This window comes from Xiphophorus couchianus, chromosome 17 (genome assembly GCF_001444195.1).
Source record: "Xiphophorus couchianus chromosome 17, X_couchianus-1.0, whole genome shotgun sequence".
NCBI lineage: Eukaryota > Metazoa > Chordata > Actinopteri > Cyprinodontiformes > Poeciliidae > Xiphophorus > Xiphophorus couchianus.
Window position 1 is genome coordinate 8,532,179 of NC_040244.1, and position 26,778 is coordinate 8,558,956.

The following is a 26,778-nucleotide window of genomic DNA, read 5'->3' on the forward strand; positions in this document are numbered from 1 at the left end:
ATATTTATCAGAACTTCAACATATCTTGTAGTCATTTATTACACAATTCATCATTGCAGGAATTTGTAAACTACAGTGTTTTGATTGGAAGTGCTTTCAATTTATTTAATTAGCCACAGCTGGACTCCATGAACCCAACTTCACAAAATTAAATTAAGTCAGGAGTTTGATTGACCATTTTTGTGGAAAAAGCAGTGTCTAAGCTGTTTCACTGAGTATGCAAACATTCAGCTCATTAAAAGATCATTCTGCAGAATTTCAAATATAAATCAGATGTTGGTTTGTTTCAGTAAAACTTAAAGTTAGTGCAGAATGTGTAAATAATAGACAAAAACTGTCAGATCATTGTGTAACATCTAACATTAGCTTGACTTTTGGTTTTAAAACATTTAATTTTTCAATGTCAAAGCATTGCACAATCATCCCTCAGCACCCAGACTGCTTATTTCAGCCGCCAAGGGTGAAAAAGTGACCAGAAAAATACACATATTATGATGAGCTCAGGAGTAGAAGATTCCCTTATATGGATGCATACACAGATTTCTCTTCCCTTTATTTGGAATAGATGGAAATGCAAAGCAATTTGGAATACTACAGGGTGAAAAAAGAGAGCTGCCTTTCTATCCAAAACAAACTTTGAGGTCCCCAATTCAACATTTCAGGGAAGATTGTGCATAGCAGAGTGGTTGGTCACTGAGAAGTTCACTTTGTGTTGACACAAGCAGACTTCTGTTTAATGTAATTATTTTTGGTAACCCCAAAAATTCCTGTTTCCCACATATTGGTGGCATTTTATTTCAGAACCATTAAAGGCACCCATCCTTATAATAATAAAAAAATAGCAGACAGTGTCCTGCAAGTGTTTTCATTTTGAACCTCCCCACAGCTGTATCTCAGGCCTGTCTGGTTTGGTTTTGATGATGCTGTTTCTGGACTAATTCCTTCATTGAAACAATTGATAACCATACATGCATAGAAGTTAGGAAAAAGTTGATCGGATCTTAATAGTGTTTTTAAGGGACTCTTTACGTTTCCTTTTGTAGAAATGTTCATTGGGGAAAACATGCAGTACATAAACATGAACAAATACTTATTGCAAAGTCTGATCACAGTTAGGCACATTCTGATTTAGCAATAGAGATGGCCACTTGGAATAACCAAACTATTTAATACAAAGTGAAACAGAGATTTTTCCTTTTCAGTTGTTAACAGAACCCGTTCATGGGACATGACTGGGAAAACAGGATTCAAAGATTTTGGTTTGGAAACCATTGGGTGTTCTTAACATGCCAAGAATGATCGATGAGACTGCTTGATGGCTGTTCTTTTAGGATTATATCATTACCACATGTATTTGATGGTATCCAAGGTAATGAGAGAGTGGAAAACACCATATGAGAAAAAGGGGAGTAAAGATTTGTTGCCATGTTTGTACATTTTTTCCCAGTCCGATTTTTCAGAGACTTTACTTGGTGCCTTGATGGAAAGTTTTCTGCGCCGGCAAAACTGCTGGTTTCCCGCATGCCATCCCGCATGGTTCCTCAGATTCTCTGAGGAATATTGCAAAACTACAGTGCAAGCATAAAACCAGCTAAAGAGGAAAAGAGCTGGCATTTTCCCTAAGGAGAACTGATAAACGCTTTGACAGGAAAGGCCCTGCAAATGGCTGCATTCCTTGTTAACCTTGTAAGGCTATTTTTACCACTGAAGGGTCTGTTGAGCTGGCATCTTTTGTTCACTCTGCAGCGTGAAAAAGGAAAGGCTGGTTTAAATCATGACCCTCCAAGACTGTGGCCTCAATCTCAACTTCTTGTCACAATCCATCCTTATGTAAATCTGTTTGTGGAATGCCTTTATCCATCACTTCTCTCTCTGGACACTCCAACTTTGTGTCTGTGTCGACTCAGAAGGGATAGAATTAGAAACAGAGCTCTTGCACAGATTTCTAGATGGAGAAAATAATCCATATTACCAGGAGTGAATTTGGAGAGTTTCCCAGGCACTATCTGAGATCTCTGCCTGAATATTTTCAGCTAAATGCCTTTGTTTTCTTTCAAAAGGATGTTTGTTCCTTGCATGTTTGTGCAAGCTGTTTATTGTTTTTAAAACAGATTCCTCTTTAAAAAAATCCCCTGAGCCTGCCTCCAGGAGGTAAAAGTCCCCCAAGCAGGCTGGTTATTTTCCTGATGCTTCACCAGTTGATCTTATGTTGGTGTATAATTAGCTGCTGATTCCTGCAAATGAGTTTTAGCATGTTTTAGTCAGGATTTAAAAGAGAAGCTAGGTTAAAAGAAGCTAAAGTGCAAGACTAGTGTTATTTAGCCATAAACTTGCCTGTTTGAACTGACGTTTGTACAGATGGATAAAGTACAAACAATAAGAAAGGCTTACTTTCTATATAAATAGGCAAACAGGAGAAGACAGTCACTTCCTCTCCTGGAATACATACAATGACATAGTTCACTTTCAAACCTGAGATTAAACCTCAATAGAACAAGATGATCTACGTACCCAAAATTCCTGCTGCTTTTTCTTGTGCTAAAGTTTTAACGAACTGACATGATCTGAGGCAGCTATTCTGCTGTCTCAAAATAATTTAAAATCTTAGTTAGGAATCATTACCACAGCTTATCAGTTTCACTGATGGAGTGGGGAAGCAGTAGTGCATAAAACACAAATACGAGTTTAAATATGCAGATTTTAAAACAATGTGAACTTCTGTCTGTATGTTTTCAGCTGGAAGATGTTATAAAGACAACAGCAAGCAAGATTATGATGCACTTACCATCTGTTTATCTGTATAAAACATACTTGTTCAGTAAGGGTGATCAAAAAATTGTTGCAGAAAAAAAATATTTCTACTCTGTGTTTTGTGTTTTCTTTCTCTCTTCCTAACGTCTGCCTAAAAATTTTTTCTTTCTTTATATTCTTTTTCTCTATCAGAGCCTGGATGAGCTGGATGATGACGATGCAGGAGAAAAAGGCAGACGTGAGGAAGAGGAGCTGGTTCAGGCAAACACTTTCCAGAATGAGTCTATGACAGCTGACCCGGACACCGGCAACCTACTGGTAAGAGGTTCAGACGCAGAGGAGGAATGTCTTGTCTATTCTCAGCCTGTGCGCTGCGCAGATTGTTACTTCTGTGCTGCCAAACAGAGGCACTGTTGCACAGGAAGACACTGGCAGAGCTCAGCTGAGTTTGTGCGAAGAGAAAGCCGTGATTCAAAACACAAAGGTGTCTCAGCATTTCATCATCCCAGGGAACTCCAGTTGAAAGAGCAATGAAGAGCCATAAAATGCCATGTAAAATGGTTTAAACCTTTACGTTTTTATGGTGGCATATTTTTAAAACCAGGTATTTGGGGGGAAAAAACCCAACTGAGCAACAGACTGTATTTGGGAACCTGTTTTCATCTCGGCTTCTTATGATGTCTGTTTTGTTTTTTTCTTGGCTTTCCAACCAGCAGATTGATTATTTTTATTCAAATGGAATCCATGCAGAGACATAATGCACTTCCGTATATTAATTTTGATAAGTGGTCTGCAAAATGAAAACATAAGTGAATTAGCGGGAAATGAAATACTTGTAATTTAAGTCATGCTTTAGAGCAGTTTATGTTCTACAAAATGCAATCTAATTTCACACCAGCTCCAAATGAACACAGTGATTTCCAATAAGAACCTGATCTCAGAGGGGGGTTGAAATGCATCACACTGTGTCACAATGACAAACAAGTATTTTCTTTTATTTCTGACCGACATAAAAATAGCCTTTTTTCTTTTAAAGAAGAATCTTCCGCTGTGTGACAACTGCATGGATCTGGACGTAGTCACGTTCCAGATGGATTGGCTGTTGTGCATCAGTGGGCTTATTTTGTTTTGGGCAGAAACTGTCTGAGGCTGTTTATACCAAGCAGAGGCTTGTGTATGAAATGTGTACATGAATACCATGTTAACAGGAAAATTGTGACAGCACCTGCTGAGTTGTGGCTTTGATTAAAAAATAAACCAATAATCAAAAGTAAGAAATTTGGCTATTTAGTCATTTGTAAACAAACAGCGAGGAGTTCAGCATTGCCACGCATCTGATCTAGAAGAGAAGACATTAGTCCTCTAGTTTAACAAAAAATCTTAAACGTATAAAACCTTATGGCGTATTCACACCAAACACATTACACTCATCAAAAACGAGTCCGACGCTTCAAGTTCGACACATATGCACTTTGAATGCAGATGCTTAACATTTTGCTCTACATCTACCATTTCACACATCTGGTTTTCATTCAGAGTCTACGTGGAGGCACGTCAAAGGCGCATTAGACGCTTCAAAATCGCTCTAGCTATTTTTTTCCGTCGCCGGCTTATTTGTTGGATGCATTGGGCACTCTTGACATGTCAAATGCTCAAAACGCTTTTGGTGTGAATGCACAAAATCATAATGGACCTTTTCAAAACAAGAAAAAACTTTAATGAACCAAAAAAAGAGCCTCTGGAGTTGTTCTCTTCTTAAAAAAATGAAGAATGTGTAAGAACTTCTACTCTTCACAAAGACTCCTCACCCACCAAAAGCAGTTTCTCTGGTAGTATTACAAAAAGTAAAAAGAAATCTTTGCTTCCTGGAATGAAGATCCAAAAGTCTAGGGATTGGGACACCACATACTTCATGCACAGATGTGTTGGATTACTTTTTCATGGTCTGCAGTCAGATCATGAAAGTATTTTTTTAAGTAGGTTGTCAGCAAACATTGACAGATCTCAGTTTAATTAATCCAATATAAACTGGCTATGTGAAGAAAAAAATTCAGCTGCTTCACTACTTCGCTCTACAAAACATTTCAAAGACTTATTAATTAGGTATTTGGAAGTGCATCTGTCTGAAAGCTGTCAGAATTACATATTTGGTGTCACAAGTGCTGTTTATTTTTCCCAAACTAATGAATTAAAGCCAGACCATCTTTATTACATCACTTAAATTTCTGGCCAGTTTGCAAGGTCTTTTCTTTCACTGCTTTAGTTTTTATTGTCCATTGTTATGCATTGGTGCCCAAATTGTGTTATTGTCACTTGAAACAGAATATTCTTTCTAAGCTTCCTTTTACACCTTTATGTATGAAACCAGATGTGGATGTGCAGGATCTTTCATATCCATTCATATATAGCTGTCACTGATTTTTAAAACATATTTTTTTATTCTGCTCCATAAGCAGCAGGGATACATTTTTACTGTGGTTTCCCTACACAGCTATCAAACTGACATGTGAAGTAAGAGCAGGTTAAAAAAATAGTTGTGCCTGTCGAACTCCTTGTATCATGACGAGATGAGTGATTGCCGTGGCAGCAGTGTTATGATATACAGTTTTCACCTGCTTGCTGGTATGAAGATATCTGGAGGAAGAAAAGCCTTCAAAAGATTCTCAGTTCAGATTTTTTACAGAGCTGCATCTGACTCCTAAATGTCTCTCCAGGTCTCGGAGCATTTATTCCAAACAAAACAAGCCATAATTTTTCTTGTTTATAACAGAAAGTCCAAGTCATGTCTACGAGCATGGAAAAATAATTCTTATCCGTGTTTTTTTATATGTTGTGATATCCTTCTGCAGTCATGTGGTCCTGCTTAACCAGCCTTACCCCTACCCTGCCATGCAAGTCCTACAGGAGGAAAAAGAAAAAAGATCCAACATATGGAACATAACTCAGAATTACCTGCTTTTAAAGTGGCGCCAGGTCTGTCTGTCTTACTCTCAACCTGGAGCAGATAAAGTGGTGACTCTCCAAATTCAGCTCTTTTTAACAAGCCTCGTCTGCATTTTTAATTATCGCCTCTCGGTTCTGATGTAGAATAGATTTAAACAATCAATCTTGTGACATTTCCTACAGGAGCAGCTGTTTTTTCATCACATTTCTTGTTTCTGTCTGAACAAATACTTATTCACACCTCTGAATCACAGCTAGAGTAATTATCTTTACTGTGAGCAATGAAAGTAGGGTAATGAGATATATACAATGCTTGAAATGTGGGCTCTTAATACGTATACTTTATAGGTTTTGCTATTTGTTTATTGTTCCTTCAGGTGTAAAAGTCTTTTAGATTAATTAAAAAACAAGTTATAAACATTAATTGTTTATAGATGGCAAATTCACTAGTTTCTACAAGAATTCATGGTGACCTGTGAGATTAAGGATCAATCGAGTTTGTCTAGTGGAAGCTTGAAAAATCAATTTTCTCTAACTTGCATCAGTGGAATGCCTGCTTGTGACAAAAACTAAATGTAAAGCTAGAAGTAATTCGTTCTCCTGTTCCAACCAGTTGCTATGTAAACACTCCAATTTCATCAGTATATTTTATATTAGCCGTGCTTTGGTTGTGTTACAAATTTGGCAGTGAATGGAAGCAGATAAAAGTCTCAACTTTCCTAAATTAGTAATATTTGTACTCATAATGATTTAACTGCATTATATTAATGTCACTGTCAAAATGGTAAGAGGATGCAGTTTGTCAAAGGACATGAAAGGAAGTCAGAATAGAGATATACAATATTTCTCATTTGGCTCAGACACAGGAAAACAAGTTGCAGCTGCAGCTAAATATTGTGGAATATTTGGAGAGAGTTATGTTTGATTTATTAAAGCAATCTGTAATTTAAAAATGCATAGAAACTAAAAAAGGGATTAAATATATTTTCTTATATGTAAAACTTTATGCTAACAAACACCCACTGCTGCCTCGATGGTCTGGCTGCCAACTTGGCTAGATCTACCCGTTACCGCTGCTGCATGAACTACACTGTGTCAGAGGAGATTGTTTTCTGTGAGATGTCCCCCCTCTTCAGTTAACTTCAAACTTGATACTAAGACCGTGCATAGTAGTATGTATGGTAATGGCTTTCCATACCAGAGTGACATTGTTTGTGTCAAAAAGCTGCTTAAAAAGGAAAAACTAATTTGCTTTAAGCAAAAATGGAAATGTCTTTTGTATGTGATTTTTATAATTCATGCTTTAAAATTTCTTCCTCTGAGAAAATGTTAGATGAGGAAAGGACACACTAACAGGTATATTTCTTTTTTTATTATTATTACATTTAGCACTCCAAATGGAGACAAAAGTTGAACGTGTCTTCTGGTGTTTAGAGTGAACACTTGTCATGTTTTCACCTTCACTCCATCAAAGATTGGCATTTTAAGGTCTTTTTCTGCAGCTGGCGTCAAACTCTGACAGCTTCTTAATGAAATGTGAGAACAGTGAAAAACATTCCAACAATAGCCCAGTAAGGCACAGAAGAATCAGATTGAACCTTGATGTTTTCAGTTAAATGTTCAGTAAATGTCAGCAAAAATCTACAAATGTTTTCATTTAAATACACATTTTCCTCTTTCAGGAGCCAGGAATTATCTCCCAGCGTCAGAGCCTTTGTTCTTCTTGAAAAAGCCACATATGCATTTTGTTTAAGCTTTTTCTACTGAAATTATTAAATTCCTCAAGAAAAATAGAAAAGACAGAACAGAGCTAAACATTATTTTTGCTCTGTTGGTGAAGAAGGTATTTTACAGATATGTTTGTGTCTGTGCTGAAGCATGTGGGGAGTATCAACTCAGCCTTTATTCATCAGGTATGATGAATAAAGGCGTAGCGCATAAGGTCGGCCAACCTTGTCTACACTTCTCTGATGTGTTAAAGGGAAAATTGTTTAAAAGTTTTGTTTAATGATGTGGCAAATAAAATTTGGGAAGTATTTTGGTGACAAGTGTTTTCCATTTAGGTTGTGCTACTTTTCATTAGTCATTGTCTGTAAATAAATGTGGTTGGAAGCATTCTTATAAGTGAAACTTACTTACTTGTTGGGCTGAAAATTGTGTCTCTGTCAACTAAGTTGACTGTTGATTATTTTTCAATTTATTCCATGCACAATCTATTTCAAATTGCCTTTTGACTTTAATATAAATTTCTGGAACATAGATCCTGTAGAACCAATAACATGGAAGTAGGCCTGCGGCAAAGGAGAACGGAAAGTAAAAGTTGATTTATTTAAAGTATAAAATGTGTTTCATACTAACACAATATTGATGAGATTAAGTTTTAGTTTCTTTACTGAATGAAGTGAATAATCACTCTCAATAAAATTAAGAAACTCTGTTTAATAAACGACCAGCATCTTTGTAGTCACTAAAACATGAAGCTGCAAACCTACTGTGCTAGAAGGGGTTGAGAATTTTGTGTTGCTATTTAAGGTTGCTCATTGGACCATATTTGAAAAATAATTTGTGTTAAAAGGAGAATCTTTGGATGGTTTTTTTTTTGTTTTGTTTTGGGGGTTTTTCCAGAGAATTGTCCCTGAAGTGCATGTCAGCTTTCCATGTCAGGTTACATATTTATTATAAATACATTAATGTATTTATGACAAAAATGACTGAGAACTCTGGAATTTCTAATCTGAAAAGTATGAAATTTTGATCTTTTATTCTTGTTATAAAAACTCCTGTGTGGCGGATTGTGCTCTCTTTGTTGTTTTGAAAGTTTAAAGTGGTGCACGGTTCACATGAACTATTCTTTATACAAAAATACTTTAAGTTTAATCTCCTTAATCGTGTCGCCTAATTCAAATCAAGTAGTTATGGAAAACACATTAAAAAGAGTGACTCATAAGCTTAATCCAGTCAGAATCATGAATGATGAAGTACATTTAAAAGGATTTGATTAAGCGAACAGATGTTTTAGTGTGTTTTACTTTGCTTACATATTTGTGGATGAACTTCCCCTTTCTTGCATTTGTGAATGATGAATTTCTGTTCCATATTACCTCTGTTCATCTGTTTCAAATTAGCTTAGAAACACTGCAGCAGCAGTTTTGATTGCTAATGAAAGCAATTCAAGCTCGGTTCAGGAGGGATTTATTTCAGTTTTTTCGTACTTTATTCAACATACCATGCCATTGTGTGGAGGAATAGCAGTAAACACACATTTACATTTAGACAGCATATTTACTGAAATTAGTTTTTTTGATTGAGGTAAACAAGTCAGTGGATGTGTTTTGTAGGTAAATGCAAAATTATTTTGACCTTAGATATGTGAAAAAAAAAGAACCTAAAATATAAAAAGTTATATGGAGTTTAATAAAGCTCAGCAACTTAAAGTAGAATAGGATATAGCTGAATAATCTTTTGTCTAGTGTATTAATGTCAAAGCAAGGCTTATAATAAAAATTGGAAAAATTAAGTCTTACATATTTGTGACTACATTTTGTGCAACTCTTCTTATCTCTACTAATTTTTCAGCATTAATTTTTGCTTTTCTGCAGTTGTATCAAAGTATGTTCACACCCATTTCTGTATCAAAAATCCACCTCCTTAAAACTAATTCATATTAGTTTCAAGGAGATGTTAGTTTCATGTTAATTACCAAAAATGTTGTAAAAAATTTTTATTTCTTTTTCTGAAGCAGTCTTGTTGCTCTGACGTTGCATTGTACAAATCTTTTTATATTTCAGAGGTGAAGGCCACAATTCATCTGCAGGTAACATACATGTCAGTCTTAAAGATGGCTGCATGTATGAAACAAAAAAAATAAGCATTGATGAATGGAGTCTAGCAGAACAACGGCTCTTCAATCAACCTTAGGACCCTTCACTGCACAGAACCTCAGGAAAAAGGAGATCCGCATTCATCTCCCAGAACCTGCGACATACACTTCATTTTTCTCCAAAGCGAGATTTTCCTGAAGGCAATGCCACTCACTGCTGGATAGATCTAAACAATCTTTAGATCTTTTTTAGATTATACAATAATGGGAAAATAAGAAAAAAAACACCCCTTCCATGTTTCAAAACAAGATTGCCTTTTCCAACTTGAGGCTACAGAGTTTGTGGTGAACTATGGAATGAAACAAAGCCCATTTATATCAGCTCAGCAGCTGTTGCTTTTGAACTTTCATGCACAACCTTAAGGCTCTTTATAAATGCTTCTCCTGATGAATTTCTCTTATTTCTGTAGATGTCTTTTTGTTCTCCTCGTGGTGAGCCAACACATCCTTAGGCAGATGGAACAAGCAGAGTTATATTTTTCTGTTAATACACTGTGTATGCAAATTAAGCAATTTTTCTCATTTGTTTCGCAGGAAACCCCTAAAGCTGCTTCTGGACGTTTTAAGAGGTGAGATTCATATTTTGATTTTGATTAGGCATAAAGTGTCATTTTTTGACAAGTCGGTCAAGTGAGTGAAAAGAAGCCTGGAGATGATGATTGCAAGATTTTCTCTGAAACTGCTGGACTGTTTTGATTTCCCAGAGTTTTCCTCCCTCGATGCAGCCTGTTTCTTGCTGTTATGGTTCAAGAAGGATGATGGCTGATGGCTGTTTTTTGAACAGTAGCTGACAGGACACCATCTGGACCTATGACACTTGGTTCAGGCCTTCACTTCCCTGCTGTGGCAGACATGGAGTGCTAAAAGTAAATGGCTTGCTTTGAAAGGTTTTGTGGGAAATTACTGGGTCAGTTTGGTTTAGCTTTGCTCTGGCATTTGATGAAAGGCTTTTGAACTTCTTCTCGAAGTCGACAAACATCAACTTTGGCTCCTTTCCTAGCAGACATATTTTCACTTCCTGTATAGTTTTTTCCCTTGCTTTTTCCGACATATCATTAAGACTCAATTATTTGTTTATTTTACTTGATAATGAAGTATGCAGTATTTGTTTTGCTGTCTGTGCAATCGAAGTGAGCAATTCTAATCCAACCCTGAGCCTGTTTCTCAAGCTGACATTCAATCTGTCTGTGTAATTATGGTTTTTGCCCCATCAGCTGGCCCGGCTACACTTGGATGCTCTGCAATTCTGCAACAGATAACCTGCCAGGTGGGCTGGGTCGCACAAGATGGCTAAAAGGGCAACAATACAAAGCACTCTCTAATTTACTGTCTTTAAAATGTTCCTGTTGGAAAGTGTGTCGTTCTAACACATTGGTGTTAGAACCTGAAGGATTTTTTGGTTTTTGTCATTATTGAAAATCAGTTTATATGTATTAAGTCTACAAAAACAAAACACCCACACATCTAATTGCTGCACTTATCTTGACACTGAAAATCATGTCACTAAGCAATGAAAAGAAAATGTAATATTAATCTATTTGAACCTTCAGATGTCTTCCTTTTTTGCACATTTGTCACTCTTAAATATTTCAGATCAACAAAAACAACAAGAAAAATTCCGTCCAAACCAACCTGTAGAAGAAGAAAACTCATAAATGTTTTGCATTGATGTGAATTATTTTAATTCAGCCCACCTGAAGGGTTTTATAGCATGAACAACTTTTACTATATCACTCTAAATCTTTAAATAATATTTTAACAAAAAAAGTTGTTTAATTACAGATAAATTTTAAAATACTTATGAATGTTGTAATTCATATCTTTCACAAATCTTCAAAGAATTAATTGTGGATGGAGATGCTGTGGCTAGGAAGGACCTCTGTTAGCAGTCAGTTTTGCACCAAATTAGAAGAGGCCTCTGACTGAAGACCGTTGCTGTATGACAGTCCTATCACCATCATGATATAAACAGTAAAATAAAATTGCCTATTTCTTTTCAGCAGTTTATTTCTTTAATCTTATCAATAATGTATAAGAATCATAATTTTTATTTGGTGTTATGAGTTTTATTGTGTTGAAATCAGTGTGATTTTTGTCGTCAGTTCTGTCTAGTTGCTGAGCATCAACATGTTTCACATTAGTTTGTCATTGTTTGCACTTCTACTAAGCTACATATGTGGACTGGCCTTCTGGATGCATTCCCATTAAATTTGTGACCCATGTTACCCATGCTAACTTGACTAACTTGGCTTTGTTACCCATGATGGGGTGATGAACATCCTGCTTGGTGAAAAGCATATTTTTATTTGGTATGCTGTAGTATTTAAATGACCTCACTGATTAATTTTCTAACCTTGGAGCTCTGAATGGAAAGATTGGTGAGCAGGCTGCAAATCCAGCGCTTTAATACTTTGTCATGTGGCTTCAAGTGAAGATGTGGCTTATTCTGCATCAATACGAGTTTGTGGAAAGACACTGGTATACCTGTGGCTGCTGCTGCCCCTCCTGTTTGTGCTTCCAACCCTCTCTCCTGCTGAGGCTCCCAGGAGTGTGTGATTGGCTCTGCCTCTCACTCTCAGACCAAACTCTGTGGGGTGCTAATGGGCCACGGTGTGATATTTAGTCTTGAGGCCGTGGATGTTTAGGCTCAGCCTCAGCCCCTGCTGTGCATCCTGGAGAACCCTTGTTGGGTTTGTGGAGTGTTTCTGGGCACCACGGAGACGGCAGGAAGAGGTATATGAAAGGTATGCCTTTTGTTTTGAGCTTCTTTAGAAGCGTCCTGTTCAGATAATTTTTCAGCATGCTCATACACTTTAAACAAAGAAAAGAGACAAAGGAAATGTACCTTGTCTGGGTGCAGAGAAGTACAAGGGAGAGTACTTCAAGGACTTTGCTTAAATCAAAAGCAAAGGATTCTCCAGTCTTTGTTGTTTTCTTTGTAGGAAGGAACAAAAATGAGCTGTTGGCTGTATAAATGTCATAGCATAGAAAAACACCTGCTGTGCATGATAAATGGCACTGAAGGCTTGGAAACTTAAACACGATGTTAACCAAATAAGATTTCAGTTCTTGGTTTTGGATTTTATACTAAATAATGAGCTGGTAAAAAGATTCATGCAGATATGCTGTTTGTAAAGTCAATAAAATGTTGATTTTCAACACTCTCTGTAATTTCTAACAGATCTTCCTGTTGTAACATTTGTGCACACACAGGGCAAACAATACATGTGATCAATGTAAATTATTACAAATCATATTCCTGGATGCTTATTAATTTCATTTGTGTATACCCACACATGTATCCACTGATTTACTTAAACATAATTCCTTAAAGCCATTAAAAATTAAGATTCCTGTTTAAATGATCTCAAACGTTGTGGTTAGAGGTTAACCAAAGATATGCTCAAATATCAGTTTTTCAGATTTATTTGAAAAGTATAAAGAGTTAAATGTTTGATTGTAGTAGTTTTAAAAACAAGATTAAATTTAGCAATTTTCCTCTCCTCTGTCCAAGGTTGTCCATATATTCAAACCTTAGGATGCTGTGCAAACTGTTGAGCACGGTAGTGGTGCTATCATACCAAGGATCTGTTTGCTGCCTGAGGCTATGGTCCTTTGAGCAAAGTTAATTTGATGATGAATAAGGTGGACAGTCTACAATGTCCAAATAACTCAGTGAACAGCAAAGGATTGTTTTCACACCAAAATAGCCTGGTGGACTCATTTTAAAAGGGAAAATGTTTCATGTTGATATTTTGAAAGCAAAATAAAAAGGCTGTGAGGTTCAGGGTGGCTCAGTTGGTAGAGCACCCATACCATGTATGCTCAACGTGATTGTTCTGGGTCTCATGTCTGTTTCAGCAGTGAAATGATTCAAACATTCGCTCATCTCAATGAATCCTGCCGTCTCCACTGCAGTTTGATTATCTGGCAATTGAATTTTATAAACTGGTCACATTCTGCAGAGAAAGCAATTCAAGTTTTCCACTTGTCAGTAATTATTTGAAAAAGGTCTAACAAATAAGAAAGCAAACTGCACATAATTATTTTGAAGCTAGTTTGTGTGGTGCTCAAAGTTCATTCAGAAACCTCTAAATCTATTTTCTTTGCAACTTAAGAACAGTGACGCACATTTGCTACTGCCACGCTAGGAGGCTTTTGAAGCTGAAATATATGAAATGTTTCTTAATCGGAAGCCTTTTTATACAAAAATTGCAAATCCTCATCTTTCTCTTCACCATTAAAAGAATAAGAAGCACAGGGGTTGTTAATAATACAGGCCTAATTGAAAGTGCAAATATGCTGAAGATATTCCCACCTGTTCTTTTGATGATAGATGTGTCATCCTATTGAAGTTTAATAATGTGCCTCTGATTCATACCTTCAAACGGCCTCTGAATGGAGACAATAACACCTAAATGTCACTCTTTCTTTCTTTTTTTTTTAGAACTTCATGAAGGACATGAAGTTGAAGGACCAATATAATAAAGTTGAGCAAGGTTTAATATGGTCTGTTTGAATTTGTTACAGCTCTGCAAGGCAGGAGATGGAAGAGGAGGCTGGTGGGAACATCAGACAGCGAGAAAATCGTCACAGCACAGAGAGTGGAGATGAAAATCTGCAGAAGAGGGTGGATGAGCTGGAGAAGGTACGTACATAGTCTGAGCTGTTGTTCTTCGCCTCCACAGAAGCATGAGCAATGTTGTACCTGTCATCACAAATATAGGTAAATATCAGCCTGATAACATCTAAAGGTTTGTATTTCCTATGAAGGAAAAAGGTGAGTAAAGTGAGCATCTGCTCTGATGCTCCAGGTGAACCAGCCTGTTGGCAGGTTTTATTCCCTGCCTGCTCTATGAAGGTCAGAGTGTGTTGCTCTGTTCCTGTCAAATAAGTGTGATATTACCTTGCTTCAGGTGGTGGATTATTATCATTCTGGGTATTTTAATGAGATTGTATAATAGACCAACACAAATTGGTGCTTAACTGAAGTGAAAAAAAATCTACACAGTTTTTAAGAACATAAAACCAAATATGATATATATGCATTAATATTCCCTTTTACTGGGATGTTCCTATGTGAAATGCAGTAAAAGCAATTGCATTCAAAAGTCATCAGATTTGAAACGTAGTGGATATGTGTAATTACAGATGTTCACTGAAGGTTTATAGATGATTTTGCTTGCCACACACTTTCTTTGAATGATCTCAAGCACATCCTCCCCTCTTTATCTAGTAAGCAGTCTGCTAATTAGATTTAAAGTAATTTCACATTGTTGCTTTGCCCCATTAATGTCCTGCATTGGAATCTTGGGTTGAAGTTTTCCTACATGGAGTTTGCACGTGTGGGTTCTTTCTGATTACTACAGCATTTTTTATTTGTTAAAGAGTCACAAAATGATGATTGATTGAAATCAAAACTGATTGATAAATATTTTCTGAAATCATGCAGCCCTACTCTGTGAAATAATATTATGCCTTAGGACCCAGCTCCAGGTTTTTCATGCAGAACTCCACAATATTAAGTCATAGTGGTAGCTGCTTGTCTTTTCTCTACATAACTGCGTCTTAATAGAAAGCCAGTCACACCTGGATAAGACGAGACAAAAAATAGAACAGCAGAGCCCAAATCCCAATAAGCAATTTAACAAAGACCCTGCATCGCACCCCTAATCTCGTCGTACTCTATGGTTGATATTTCAAATAAAAATTGGATTCTCTGTGTTTCCCTGTTCTGAAAGTAACACCGGATTGTTAAACTTAACGCCTCAATAAAAAGAGCTCTGTTCAGAAGATATGATCCAATTTGAGATCTTTGTGCAATTGTTGAATTTTTGACTTTCTGCCTACAAACTGTGGCAGAAATCCTCTCTGTTGATGGAAGAGATGCCCTTTACCAGTGCAGATATGTCTTTTGCTTCCACAGTGGAAAAAACTCCACTCAGAATCAAATGTCACACGAGTGGCTTTGGAAAAAAGATTTTTTTATGCAAGTACCGCGCTGGCCTTCTTGACTTCAGCGTGACATGTTTCTCAGGGTCAAATGACTGAAAGAGCTTTGGAAGCAGTGTCTGGCACTCTTTATTTTTGGTGTGGGTTGTTTCTTACACTTCCAAGCAAATTGCCAGGCTTGTTTGTCTGAGATTTTTACTTTTTAGAAGACCGAATACTCCCACACAAATTATGCAGAGGTTCCTTAGATAAATGTTGCACATAAACACAAATAACCTTGAGACGGATCACATCAAACAAGCTAAACTTTTAAAAATTAATAAGAGTCTAGCTCCTATACGTGCTTTCGTTTAAAAGGAATGGAAGAATCATTTCTTCAGGTATCTGTGGGAGTTCAAAGACATTATGTTCTTTTAAAATAATGGTTGAATTTTTTATTATTCTTTTTGAAAACATTTACATCCTCTTCATTATATTTTACTATTTCCTGCACCTCCACTTGGTCACTATGGAGACAATGTCATATCTATCTGCAACAGAAAAAGTACAGTGTGGAAATAATGGTTTGAGGTCATTAACATAATAAAAGAACAGTTCAAAATGTTAATCTAATGTGTTCAGAGCCTCTATCCCACGTTCTTATTGTATAAAGAGAAATAGTTTGTTTCAAGCTTTGGAAAAAGGCACATTTTAAGGCTGACTTTTACATACAATTTTAAGGAAATAAATTGCTTTTCAGATATTGTAGGGAACTGAATATTTAAATGATCCTAAAACAATAATGTAAGTTTTCAACACCAACCAAAGAAATAAAAATAGAGATTTTCTAATACTTTTTGGGGCTACAATAGGCATTAGGATTTACAGCTCTTTGCTTTTTTTATTGTAATAAAAGACAAAACATTAATATTTCTAGACTTTACATCCCATGCCATTCTAATGTTTTTATCAATCCACTCTTCAGTCCATCCTTCTGTCCTTATATCCTTGTATTTCTTCATCATATCCATCTTTTATTCATCTGTCCATTTGTACGAACACCCATCCACTTGTTTTTTCCATTCATCCATCTATACACCATCTATCCATCCATCCCTCATTCCATGAACCAAAAGTTGTCCTTGCAAACGTTCATGCATCCCCCTAAATCTATTTAACGATCATCCATCCATATTACTCCATCCGTCTATTCGCCTTTTGTCTCTGGTTTTTGAGGTTTCCTATTGAAAGCCTGGCCTTTCTATGAATTTACAGTGAACTTCTTTTTTATGGATCTACAAACTGACAGAAAAGAGCTGTGAAACTTTGGAAAATGTACAGGAACCCTGAATGGCTAAAAGAACTTGCAAATAATTGCTCGACCCAAAATTTAACATAATTGTATTATTTATATACTATTTTCAAATGTATAATATCTTTCACATGTTAGTGAACCTACTAATTGCAAAGCTTTCTGGATGTATTGATTCTTTATGACCCTAAATGTGATCCTATTGTTCTTTACGGGGCTGGCTGCTGTGCTCCAGGAGCTAGCCAGGCTGGTGAAGGTTGTTCGGGACAGAGGCAAAGTCATTGAAAAACTGAAGGAGGAAATCGAATTGCTAAACCTGGTAAGTGCAGCCTCCATCATACTTATTACTGTAATTATTATATGCTCAAACGTCTGATATTTTGAGTCTTTTTGTCTTGGCAAAGTGTGGGTAGATTGCGTAGGCCTTAGAATCATTTGGCATTTTACTGAAGTTGTGTATAACAGTTCTGAGGGTTTCGTGGGAAGAACATTTTTTAGTCTTTTATTCACATGACTGGGATTTAAAGGCAGAAATACTTGATTTTTAGGAATTACAAGTCATTGGTCTGTGTTTGAAATAAGTAAAAAAAACCTCAGGGTTCATTTTGTGCAGCAGCTTGTCTCGCAAGTTTAAGCAGATGTCCTGTCTGCTTAAAGACGTGATTATAAACTTTCCAAATGAATTTCACTCTCAACTCTACCGTGCAATTTTACATTCAATAAAAGTACAACTAAAAGCCAAACAAAAGGATTATGAAATTACAACCGTACCTACTTGCTAATCAGTGTTGCATTGTCAGACTTCCTCTGGTGGGACGGCAAAGATTACAATCAGCCACCGTTTTAGAGGAAAGATGTCATTTCACAGCTGGACTCCTCCTCTTGAAAAGGGTTTTTGAAGTTCATCGTACCCTCTAGGACTCAGTGCCATCTTCGTTTTTAAATGGCTTCACAATCAGCCAGATAAGTTTGATAGATATGCTTCTCACACTCAACTGTGACATGTTAAATAGTTGGCTATTATGATCAGATTTTTAGTAATGTCTTTTAAAATTGCTGGGGCTCTCATGAATGTTAAGTGTACTTATTACAATTAATAAAGGGCATCCTTGTCTGACCATGATACTCAGATCAGTTTATACAGCAATTTGATCACAAATAAAAATAATTTGCAACAAGAATGTATGAACAAAAGCCTGTTTACTTTCCACAAAATGCTAAAAGAAATTAATGAACTTTCTAAACTTTTTTTTACCCAAATACCCCAATGATCCCAACTCAACTCTCTCCCAATACCAGCTTTTTGCTTGATCCAAAGGACTGGTTGACAGAACATCTGTCTTTTGGCTTCTCCTGGAGTAAAATGGCAGATTGTCATATCTAAACTACTCTTAGGAAATTGATATTTTCTTTCTGTGAAGCCAATGAAAGTCTAAACAGATCAAACTTGGCTGTCAGGGATATGCAAATTTTTGGCAGCAAGTTGAATGAATGTCTCCTGGTTATTATCTGTCCACTTTTGCTGTTAGGACGGATGCCACGCGACCCATCTGTAAACACAAAGGATGCAATATTGCAGGAGGCATCGCTCTGATAGCATCACAGGGATACGCATCCTGTTATAACAGTAGGGTTTTATATAAGGATGCTGGAAGAAGCATGAGAAATATCTCTGAGCGAAGCTGCTGCAGGGGCCGCATGTCAGGCAGGAGATAACGGCTGATCCAGTCAGCATCTCTGCAGAGCGAGATTGAACCCTCAGACAGCGTTGAAGTTTATTTGGGTGGGAAAAAAACTGATAACTCTAAGGTTGCGGATTTGTATCTCCTCTTTGATAAGCTTTCGAGAGAGCTTGAGTTCACAAAAGTTCAAAGAGGTGTGTTATTGATCCTGATTAGATCATATTTCTAATGAGAAACATTTTGAGCCTCAAACTTGCAAAAACTTTTATTAAAACAGTTGATATTTCACTCCTTCAATTAATAACTGTCTGTTGTTTGAGCACTGGAAATTGAGCGTGAAATAATAATTAGTGCGATGCAAATTTTATAAAAAATTACATAATAATCTGAGCAATAACCTAAACTTTTGTGATAGGTTTTGTTACTAATATTTTCAGTCCTGATCAAAAGAGACCAAAAGCTTCTGACCCTGTTAGGTTTTGATGGAGTTCATCAGGATGAACAGCAGCATCCTGAATGACAATATTACAATAGTATGAAATGAACATTTCTGTGAAAGTGATGGGGTGCAGGCCTGAAAATTAGAGGAAAATGTTGCCAGAGTCCAAATGAAACCTTTGAAAGACTTTCAGAAACTTTTAAACATTTATTATAAGGCAGGGTTCTTAGAAGGTCAATGCGATTAAAAGATCAATGCGCAAAGCTAAGCATTAAAAACATCTGGATTTGAAATCCTTGTAGGTTTCTTTGAAAACAACTTCCTTTGCATTGTTCTTAAAAGAAAAAAAGTCTCACAGTGAAGATTAGATACCTTTAGGATAAGTCTTCAGTTTCCTCCAAATGTTGTTCAGCTCATTTTCAACAACAACACAATCATAGGCGGTGATGGAGGCGAGAATAAATGAGAAGTGTCAGCTTGATAAGCGAGAACTGTTGCAACTTGGAGCCGCCGTCATTCGCAACTAATTGAGGCTGTCAATGGCTAATTTGCTGCTATCAAGACAGCCTCAGTTTTCGCAGAGTAAACCTCGTTTTAACTTTCAGACTTCATCCGAGCCAAACTCGCTCAGAGTAATAAAGAGGTTGTGTGTGGAGTATTCATGTAAAAGGTACAGACAGTGGTGCGCTATGTCCTCTCCACAGGACCTGGATGAGTTTGAAGATGAGAATGAGCAGCTCAAACAAGAGAACAAGACTCTGCTGAAAGTGGTGGGGCAGCTGACAATGTAGAGCTGCTCTGATTGGTCCAGACTTGAAGCAGCGACTCGATCCATCTCCCCGATGTCCTGCTGGAGGTCAGATCCTACAACGTGGCCTTGCATCTGTTTCATTTGGTGTAGATTACTTTAGCTTATCATCTGTCTTGAATGCTGGTCATTTGCCCCCTTTTCCATTTTATCCCTCCATTTTTCAACTACCAAACCAATTGGATGTTACATACTGACTTTTTCCATTTCATACCCAAAAAAAGGGATGTTATGATTGTCATTTTCTATAATCTATCCTTTGTGATTCTATGACTGTAATACATAATATGTACCATCAGGAGGTTGCTTGTACTATGTAGTATTTTATAGATGTAGGTCTTCATTTGTGAATTAGAACCAAAATAAAAGGAGTTGATATGTAATGTGAGTTTTCAGGATAATATCTTAAATTGAATCAATTTTTTATGGTTCACTGATCATTTGTTTTTAATTTCTAAAAATAATAAAGAAGTATAAACCAATGCCAAGTGGCTTTAGGATATGGGTTTAAAATTTAAAGAGCATTGGGTGAAGTGGCACATATTGGTATGAAATGACAAAAAGGGGCAAATTGACCTAAAACCTTTTGAGAGTTCAAAACAAAAACACATGTATACCAATTGTTGTGAAATCTAGGCTGAGTGGTGGAGGTTGTCTATCATCTTATACATATTTAATGTAAATGTATTGTACATAGCTTGTTTAGATTGTTCATTGTCAAGATTTCTGTCAATATCTTAAAAGAAATAAACTTTGAATGTACGTGCTGGAATAACTAGGCACAAGAAAACCTGTTTAGTTACAAAAAATCTTTTTACAAAAGAATTTACAGCATTTGGACCAAATTAAATAACAGTATCGCCAGCCAAAGTGGGCGTAGTGCTTTGAAGTGCATGAAACGTTTTTCTTTTCCTTCTTTCAAACTTGTTGAAGCCTGGTGCTTTCTTAAGTAAATGGCATTCCAGTTACTACAATTTTTAATAACTTCTTGGTACATCTCAATCCAGCAGAAGCCTCTTTAAATGTTTTAATTTGCAAATATGTCCAAATGAAATGAAGACGCTGAGCTTTACGCATTTTATTAGCGTCTTGACTCATATTCTTGTTGGTGTCTAAAAGCTTTTGGGGCATTTACATGTTAATACAGATTTTTATAGGTTTTTTTTGTTGCAAGCTGCAAAAGAACCACTTCCTGTGATGAATTGCTGGAACAAACTGAATCTGCTTTGTTTAGTTAAGGAACAGTCTTGGCCTTGCAAAAACATTCATAAGCTGTGAACTTTCCCACATTCTGTTACATCACAACCAGTAACAGCAACATCTTTCATTGGGATTTTGAGACGGAGCAACACAAAGTCTTGCAAATGTTTTTACAAATGAAAATTTCAAAAGTCTGGAGTGCATTTGTATTTACCCGTCATCCCCCTCTAAATATAAAAGTCAACATTTGTACAAGAATAACTATATATGCACAGATTAAATTACACAATTTCTGGTTATTGACTTCTAAAGACAGTTTGGTTTCACTAGATTTTATTTAGCTATCAGAGAAAAGGGGAGCTGAATGCAAATGCATGCCACACTTTTCAACTTTTGTCCTATAAATATGTTAGAAATACACACAATTTTCTCTGTACTTCACATAGCGTGACAAAAATATGAAAATAGGTATAAATACTTTTGCAAGGTGCTGTATATTAAGATCATTTTACTCCAGGGAGCTCCTTGCTGCAACAGGTAATCTTAAAGCGGCGATGTATTCACACCTTTTGGGGTGATAGATCAGCCCCTTACAGACCAACATCACCGATCTATTTCTCTTTCCATTACTTAACGCATGTACAGAAGATTAAGTCATTTAATAAAAGTTTGATTATCTCTCTCAGTCGACTCGCTTGTGTTCATTAACGCTAATTCGATGCGATGATACTGTGCTGCTGAGTCGGTAATGCAATGTGACGGTCGTGGTGGTGTATGTGGTTGGGGTTAGTTCCTCCTCTTGGTTCTCTGCTGAAAATGATTCAACATGTCAATCACTAACCTGACTGCATCTGAGACATTAAAAAGCCCTATCTCACTTATTATGCAACTAAAGCGCATTAATTCCCCCACCTAGTGACAGAGCAAGGAGGGAAGAATCTGCATCTGACTAATGTTCACTAAATTTCCAGATAATGGCCTCTTTCTGTGGCTGGAAAGTGCTGGAGGCTCTCTGCGTAATCCCTATTAGCATTTTTATGGAAAGTTGCGAGGTTTGTCATTTTGAATAGCCACATAGGGCACAGACAATCCATATCTGCCTTTGGTTAGTCACGATAAGCTCCCATTCAGCTCTCAGCAGCTCCATCAGACCTCCACTGAAGTTCAGACACTGTCACAATGCTTTCAGTCTCATCATCGCTCAGTAAATAACAGGTTTCTCTGCGTGTGATGAAATGGTTTGTCAGCACTTCTCTGAAGAATTTTTTTAAAGCTTTTCAAGAAAATGTTTGCATCAAGTTGCAGAATAGTCTGGGAAAGAAAATGTACCAATATTACACACAGAAGCATTGGGAACATTAGCCGATATTTACTGGCTTAAATCTAAGAACACATTGTCCATTTCCACATTTACTACATAATTAATTTTGAGGCTTGTAACAAACATCTATGTATGTTTGTCTATGTATTTATATATGTATAATATATATCTTTATCTGCTGTGTGCACATATTGAGTTTCAAAATCATTTTATTTTGAGTAAAACCAGGGGAATTGGTAGCACCACCTTTTAAAGACACAATCAACCTCAATTGCAGCAGAATGGTTTTCAATGTCAGTTTTTTTTTGTTTGTTTGAGTTTTTTTTTATCCCCCTCTCCCCCCCAAGTCTCTGAGATTTCACCACTTGCTTTTGGGCTGTTCCAAGTCAGTCATTTTGCTGTATCTGCTTTGGTTTCAATAAAAATCTGGAACTTAAGTTATAAAAATATAAGCCTTGATTTTTATAGAAAAGCTGCAATGATCAGTGTTAACCAAATCTTTAAACATACAGCCTCATATGTTTGTTTGTTTCACACTTAAAAACACAAATTGTAAATAACCTGAGGAAAACTGGTGTGAGGTTTAGTTGTAAGAAAAACTCCTGGTTGCTCTTTCTTCCTATTGAAGATGTAGGTTCTACATTAGATAGGACCTCAAACTGACCCTGAATGCAATTCTGGACGTTAATGGCTCCTGACCTTCACACTTGATGCATTTTAAGATGACAAATGGAAAGTGTGCTGCGATAATGAAGCCCTTTTCTAATCTCTTTGACCTTTCAGCGCACCGTACAACGCTTGTGATGTTCACTTGGTCTGTGTTGTTGTGTGGCTCAAACCTTTTTCTGGCTAACCCCTGACTCGACCTCCTGAATGCTAAATGTTTTCTTACTGAACCAACTTATTCATAATAGAGAAAATTCCCATTAGTCGCAATTTAGCTCTACCGTTGCCAAATGTTGACAAATAGATTTTTCATTTTGAGACCAGTGCATCTATTTTTTCTTGAAAAGCCTAAGACTGCTGAAAACTCAGGACCGGTTGTAAAAGATTTCACACTTTGTCAAAGGTTTACCAGCCAGCAGGACAAATATACTTAATGTACAGTTGGACCTACAACTGACTACTTCAGATTATACTATATGTATTAGAAGTGCCTAGTCAAAGCCCAGGTATAAATTTCCATTTGAATCTGTGACAAAACTTTTAAACCGTTCCTCACAATAACAAATTTCTTCCTTGATTTATGCAACAAGATGGCTCTTGGAGTAATACAAAATGTCACCCCTGCATAATTAAGTTGATAGATTTTAGAAACAGTTTTAGTAGCTTTATAACTGCTACATGTGATAACATGTGGAAATGTTTAAGGTGTATGAATTATTTCTCCTTTTTTGGTCTTTCCATCTAATAAAACATCTAATTGCCACATTTAAGTTCAGTAATCATTATCTGGGATGTAAGACTGTGCATGTATATAGTATCTTTCTCCATCTTCTCTTTTCCACAGACCACATTGATGCTTGAGAGACCGATGAGCAGCAAGCCTTATCTTGTTCTTGAAGATACCTGGAAACATTTTATTATCTGTTAGCTTCATGTTCTCGGTTCTCTGGCCAATCTTCTCCATCTCCAGGGTCCCTCAGTGCAGGAAGGCGCTCATCCGCACAGGACACTGCAGGGGTCAGGATGCCTGAAAGGGGGAAAACAGATGGGTAGAACGATACTTGATGCGCTTTTTGCAATTTCCTCTGACCGTTCCTACTGCCCTGCTTTATCACAACATATACACTTCTCCAACTGCACTGGGAGAATGACCACCAAGCTTTTAAACCTCGAACCAGAAGGATGATTTAGAGCTGGTGACGAAAGTAGGCTTTATTAAATGTCTCCTTATGCTTCCAATATAAGCAGCGATCTTTGAATGTTAGAAGTTATTTCAGTCTTTCAACATGAAAGTGCTGCTTTTTTTTTTTTTTTTTTCTGAAGTTGTCTCACCATTTGTTCTGTTAGAACCGGCATCACACCGGAGGTGGAAAACTGCAATAATGAGGCTTCACTTTGTGAAAGCTTTTTCCTGAATAACTTCAGCCACATGTGGAGCTGCCCTTTGCTGAAATTTTCTGTAAAAGTCAACATGATACTAAACGTTCACAAATGGAAGAGAAAATCAACTGATGATTGTCCAATTGCCTGACATTTACCAAATGGCATAACTTAGCTCATCAGGCTAGAATGCAAAATGTAGTTTTTAATGATTTATTTTAGTCTCTAAATGTTCGAGGACTGGGATGTGGAAATATTTACCGCCAAAATTATGATGTTGATGTTTGTTTTTAGCCAGGAATGTATGTAGATAAAAAGCTTTATTCTTGGGCTGCTTTGAAAAGCAAATTACTTTAAATTTTCTTGCAGCAATGTGGTTCACGAAAGTTTCCTCCTAACATTTTCAAATTCTGAAAAACAAGAGTAGGCACAATTGTGCACATTTAAGTGAAATGATGTCTTAATTTAACAAAATATGTCCTTTGCAATTTAGTAACCAGCAAAGAAATTATTTGGTGGGTCTAGAAAGTTTTAAGTCTCAACTTACTGTTTATGAATATGTGTATAACAGACACATTTTCCATGGCCATTTTGCAAGATGGAAAAGCAAAGAAAACATAACATTTGAGTCACTCAGAAATATGTTGATCTTTACAACTCAGCAAATGGCTACAGGCACTTTGCTACTTTCCTAAATTTGCTTGTATCTGCAGTGAGAGCAACAACTACAATGGCTGGAATATTGGCTGGTGACAAACTGTGAAAAGTTATATAAAAAAAAATGAAACTATTATCTCCTAAAATAGGATTTTTACCTACACTGATGAGATTTCCAAAATAAAGGTTGGAATTATTCATTTTGGTTATGCCATTTCAGTAAAAGTATCATTTATTTTGAGTCTTCTTTACACATTTGGTTCAAATATGGCGTTTAATGTACTGTAAAATGTCCTATGACTTGCATTTAATTTATAACTACACTAATTTTGCAGCGTTTTCATATTAATTGAAAATGTCCCTCCTTATTCTATTTCCAATAAGACATGGGGTTTAATTTAATCAGTCCTTATTAACCCTGGCACACTTGTAATTCCTACAACCTAATTATTTTATTAAAATTAACTTTGAAAATAAAATATGCGCTAAACTGTTTAGTCTTTCTAAGACATTGACATCTTAGTGGGTAAATAATCAGTAATAATGTTTTGAAAGAATTTTTTTATTTAGTTATTTTTTTTATTTTGTCTTTTATGTCTAAAAGTGATTAAATCAAGAGTTTTATAAATATTGTATCTTAAATTAAAGGCGTTCCAGGTGCATTAACATGCAGGTTTTACACACTGTTGAAATGCACAACAAATTTAGTTATTGCCTCACATGGATGTTGTTACTCTGTTACTCATCGCTGTGTCAAAGGTCGAGTTTGGTGGGTTGTAAGAGTCTGTCTATTGGTAAAGAAATGATCTAATCGAGAGCCGCCAAATTACGGACCAAGAGTGGCTTCCAAGGCAACTGGAAGAGCATTTCCCCATCAATGTATAATTGTCTTGTTCAGTCACAATCATCAATGCTCCCCTGTTCAGAAACATAGCCACAAAACTAATGGGAACCCCCCACTCCTGCACTGTTTTGACTGTCACAGACTTTTGCATTATTTCTAAGACTAAGATGCTGCCGTTGGTTCAATTGTGGAGCTCCAGGAGTTGCATCGGTGCCCAATTCCTGCTCTTCACCAGCGGGTGGCAGCATCCCCAGCGTGCAGTGGAGACTCAGCCCATCGTAAAAGGCTTTTGTGTTCAGTGATCCTTGGAGACAATCTCCCCTGGTTGAACACCCTCATAAAATATTATCCAGTCTGGGAATCTGGAGCCGAATCCTTGTCATGAAAGATGTAATTTCATATCCCACCTGTGGTTAGTTGGAGTCCCTTCCTCATGTGTCTCCTGTTGAAAAGGACACACATTACATAACAACCTGCAGCCCCCATAATATTGTACATGATATTTTACACCTGAATGTTTTTATTATTATTACAGAAAAATTTATCCTCGTTGTTGCTATGTCCATCATTTTTCCACATTTGCTCATCCATTTTAATAAGCCCAAACCTCCAGAGAGGGAGCCATGTGAATTTCAATGCTGCTGATGATTCACAAAGTCCAAGCCAGGCAGAATAGGAGGCGGCTCTGGGGAGCATCCCCAGCCTCTGAAGGTCACTCTACGCTGTTACCATGACAGCGCGGGCCTCCCTCTGAGAAGTTGTTGCTGTTTGTGTTTTGTGGCGTGATTTAAGAGAGAGCTCGCGTAGGGCTGTGTGCAGAAGCAACACATATGCACACGCAAACGCCTCGCTCCTCATCAGCAACACAAAACCAGCAGGAGGGAGGCAGACATGCATGTTTAGGCCCAGAGCAGCATCTCACTCTGAGGGAGAATCCTCCCAGCTAATCCAGAGCGTTTAGCGG

General features: G+C 36.8%; 1 protein-coding gene and 1 long non-coding RNA gene across 2 annotated transcripts in view; one reads left to right on the top strand and one right to left on the bottom strand.

Annotated features, from left to right (window-relative positions):
* The window catches only part of pawr (PRKC, apoptosis, WT1, regulator), a 58,731-nt gene extending 37,103 nt beyond the window's left edge, over window positions 1–21,628 (top strand). Inside the window, exons 3-7 of the mRNA XM_028043813.1 lie at window positions 2,944–3,069; window positions 10,109–10,143; window positions 14,105–14,222; window positions 17,053–17,136; window positions 19,643–21,628. Coding sequence (XP_027899614.1) covers window positions 2,944–3,069; window positions 10,109–10,143; window positions 14,105–14,222; window positions 17,053–17,136; window positions 19,643–19,729 — 450 coding nt within the window. The 3' untranslated portion in view covers window positions 19,730–21,628. The remainder of the gene's footprint in view (window positions 1–2,943; window positions 3,070–10,108; window positions 10,144–14,104; window positions 14,223–17,052; window positions 17,137–19,642) is intronic.
* Window positions 20,191–24,178, bottom strand: LOC114160900 (uncharacterized). The gene is made up of 2 exons (XR_003598889.1): window positions 24,060–24,178; window positions 20,191–23,960 (listed from the first exon to the last, which is right to left on the bottom strand). It is a non-coding gene; the product is annotated as an uncharacterized LOC114160900 (long non-coding RNA).
* Window positions 24,179–26,778: the final 2,600 nt, after the last annotated feature.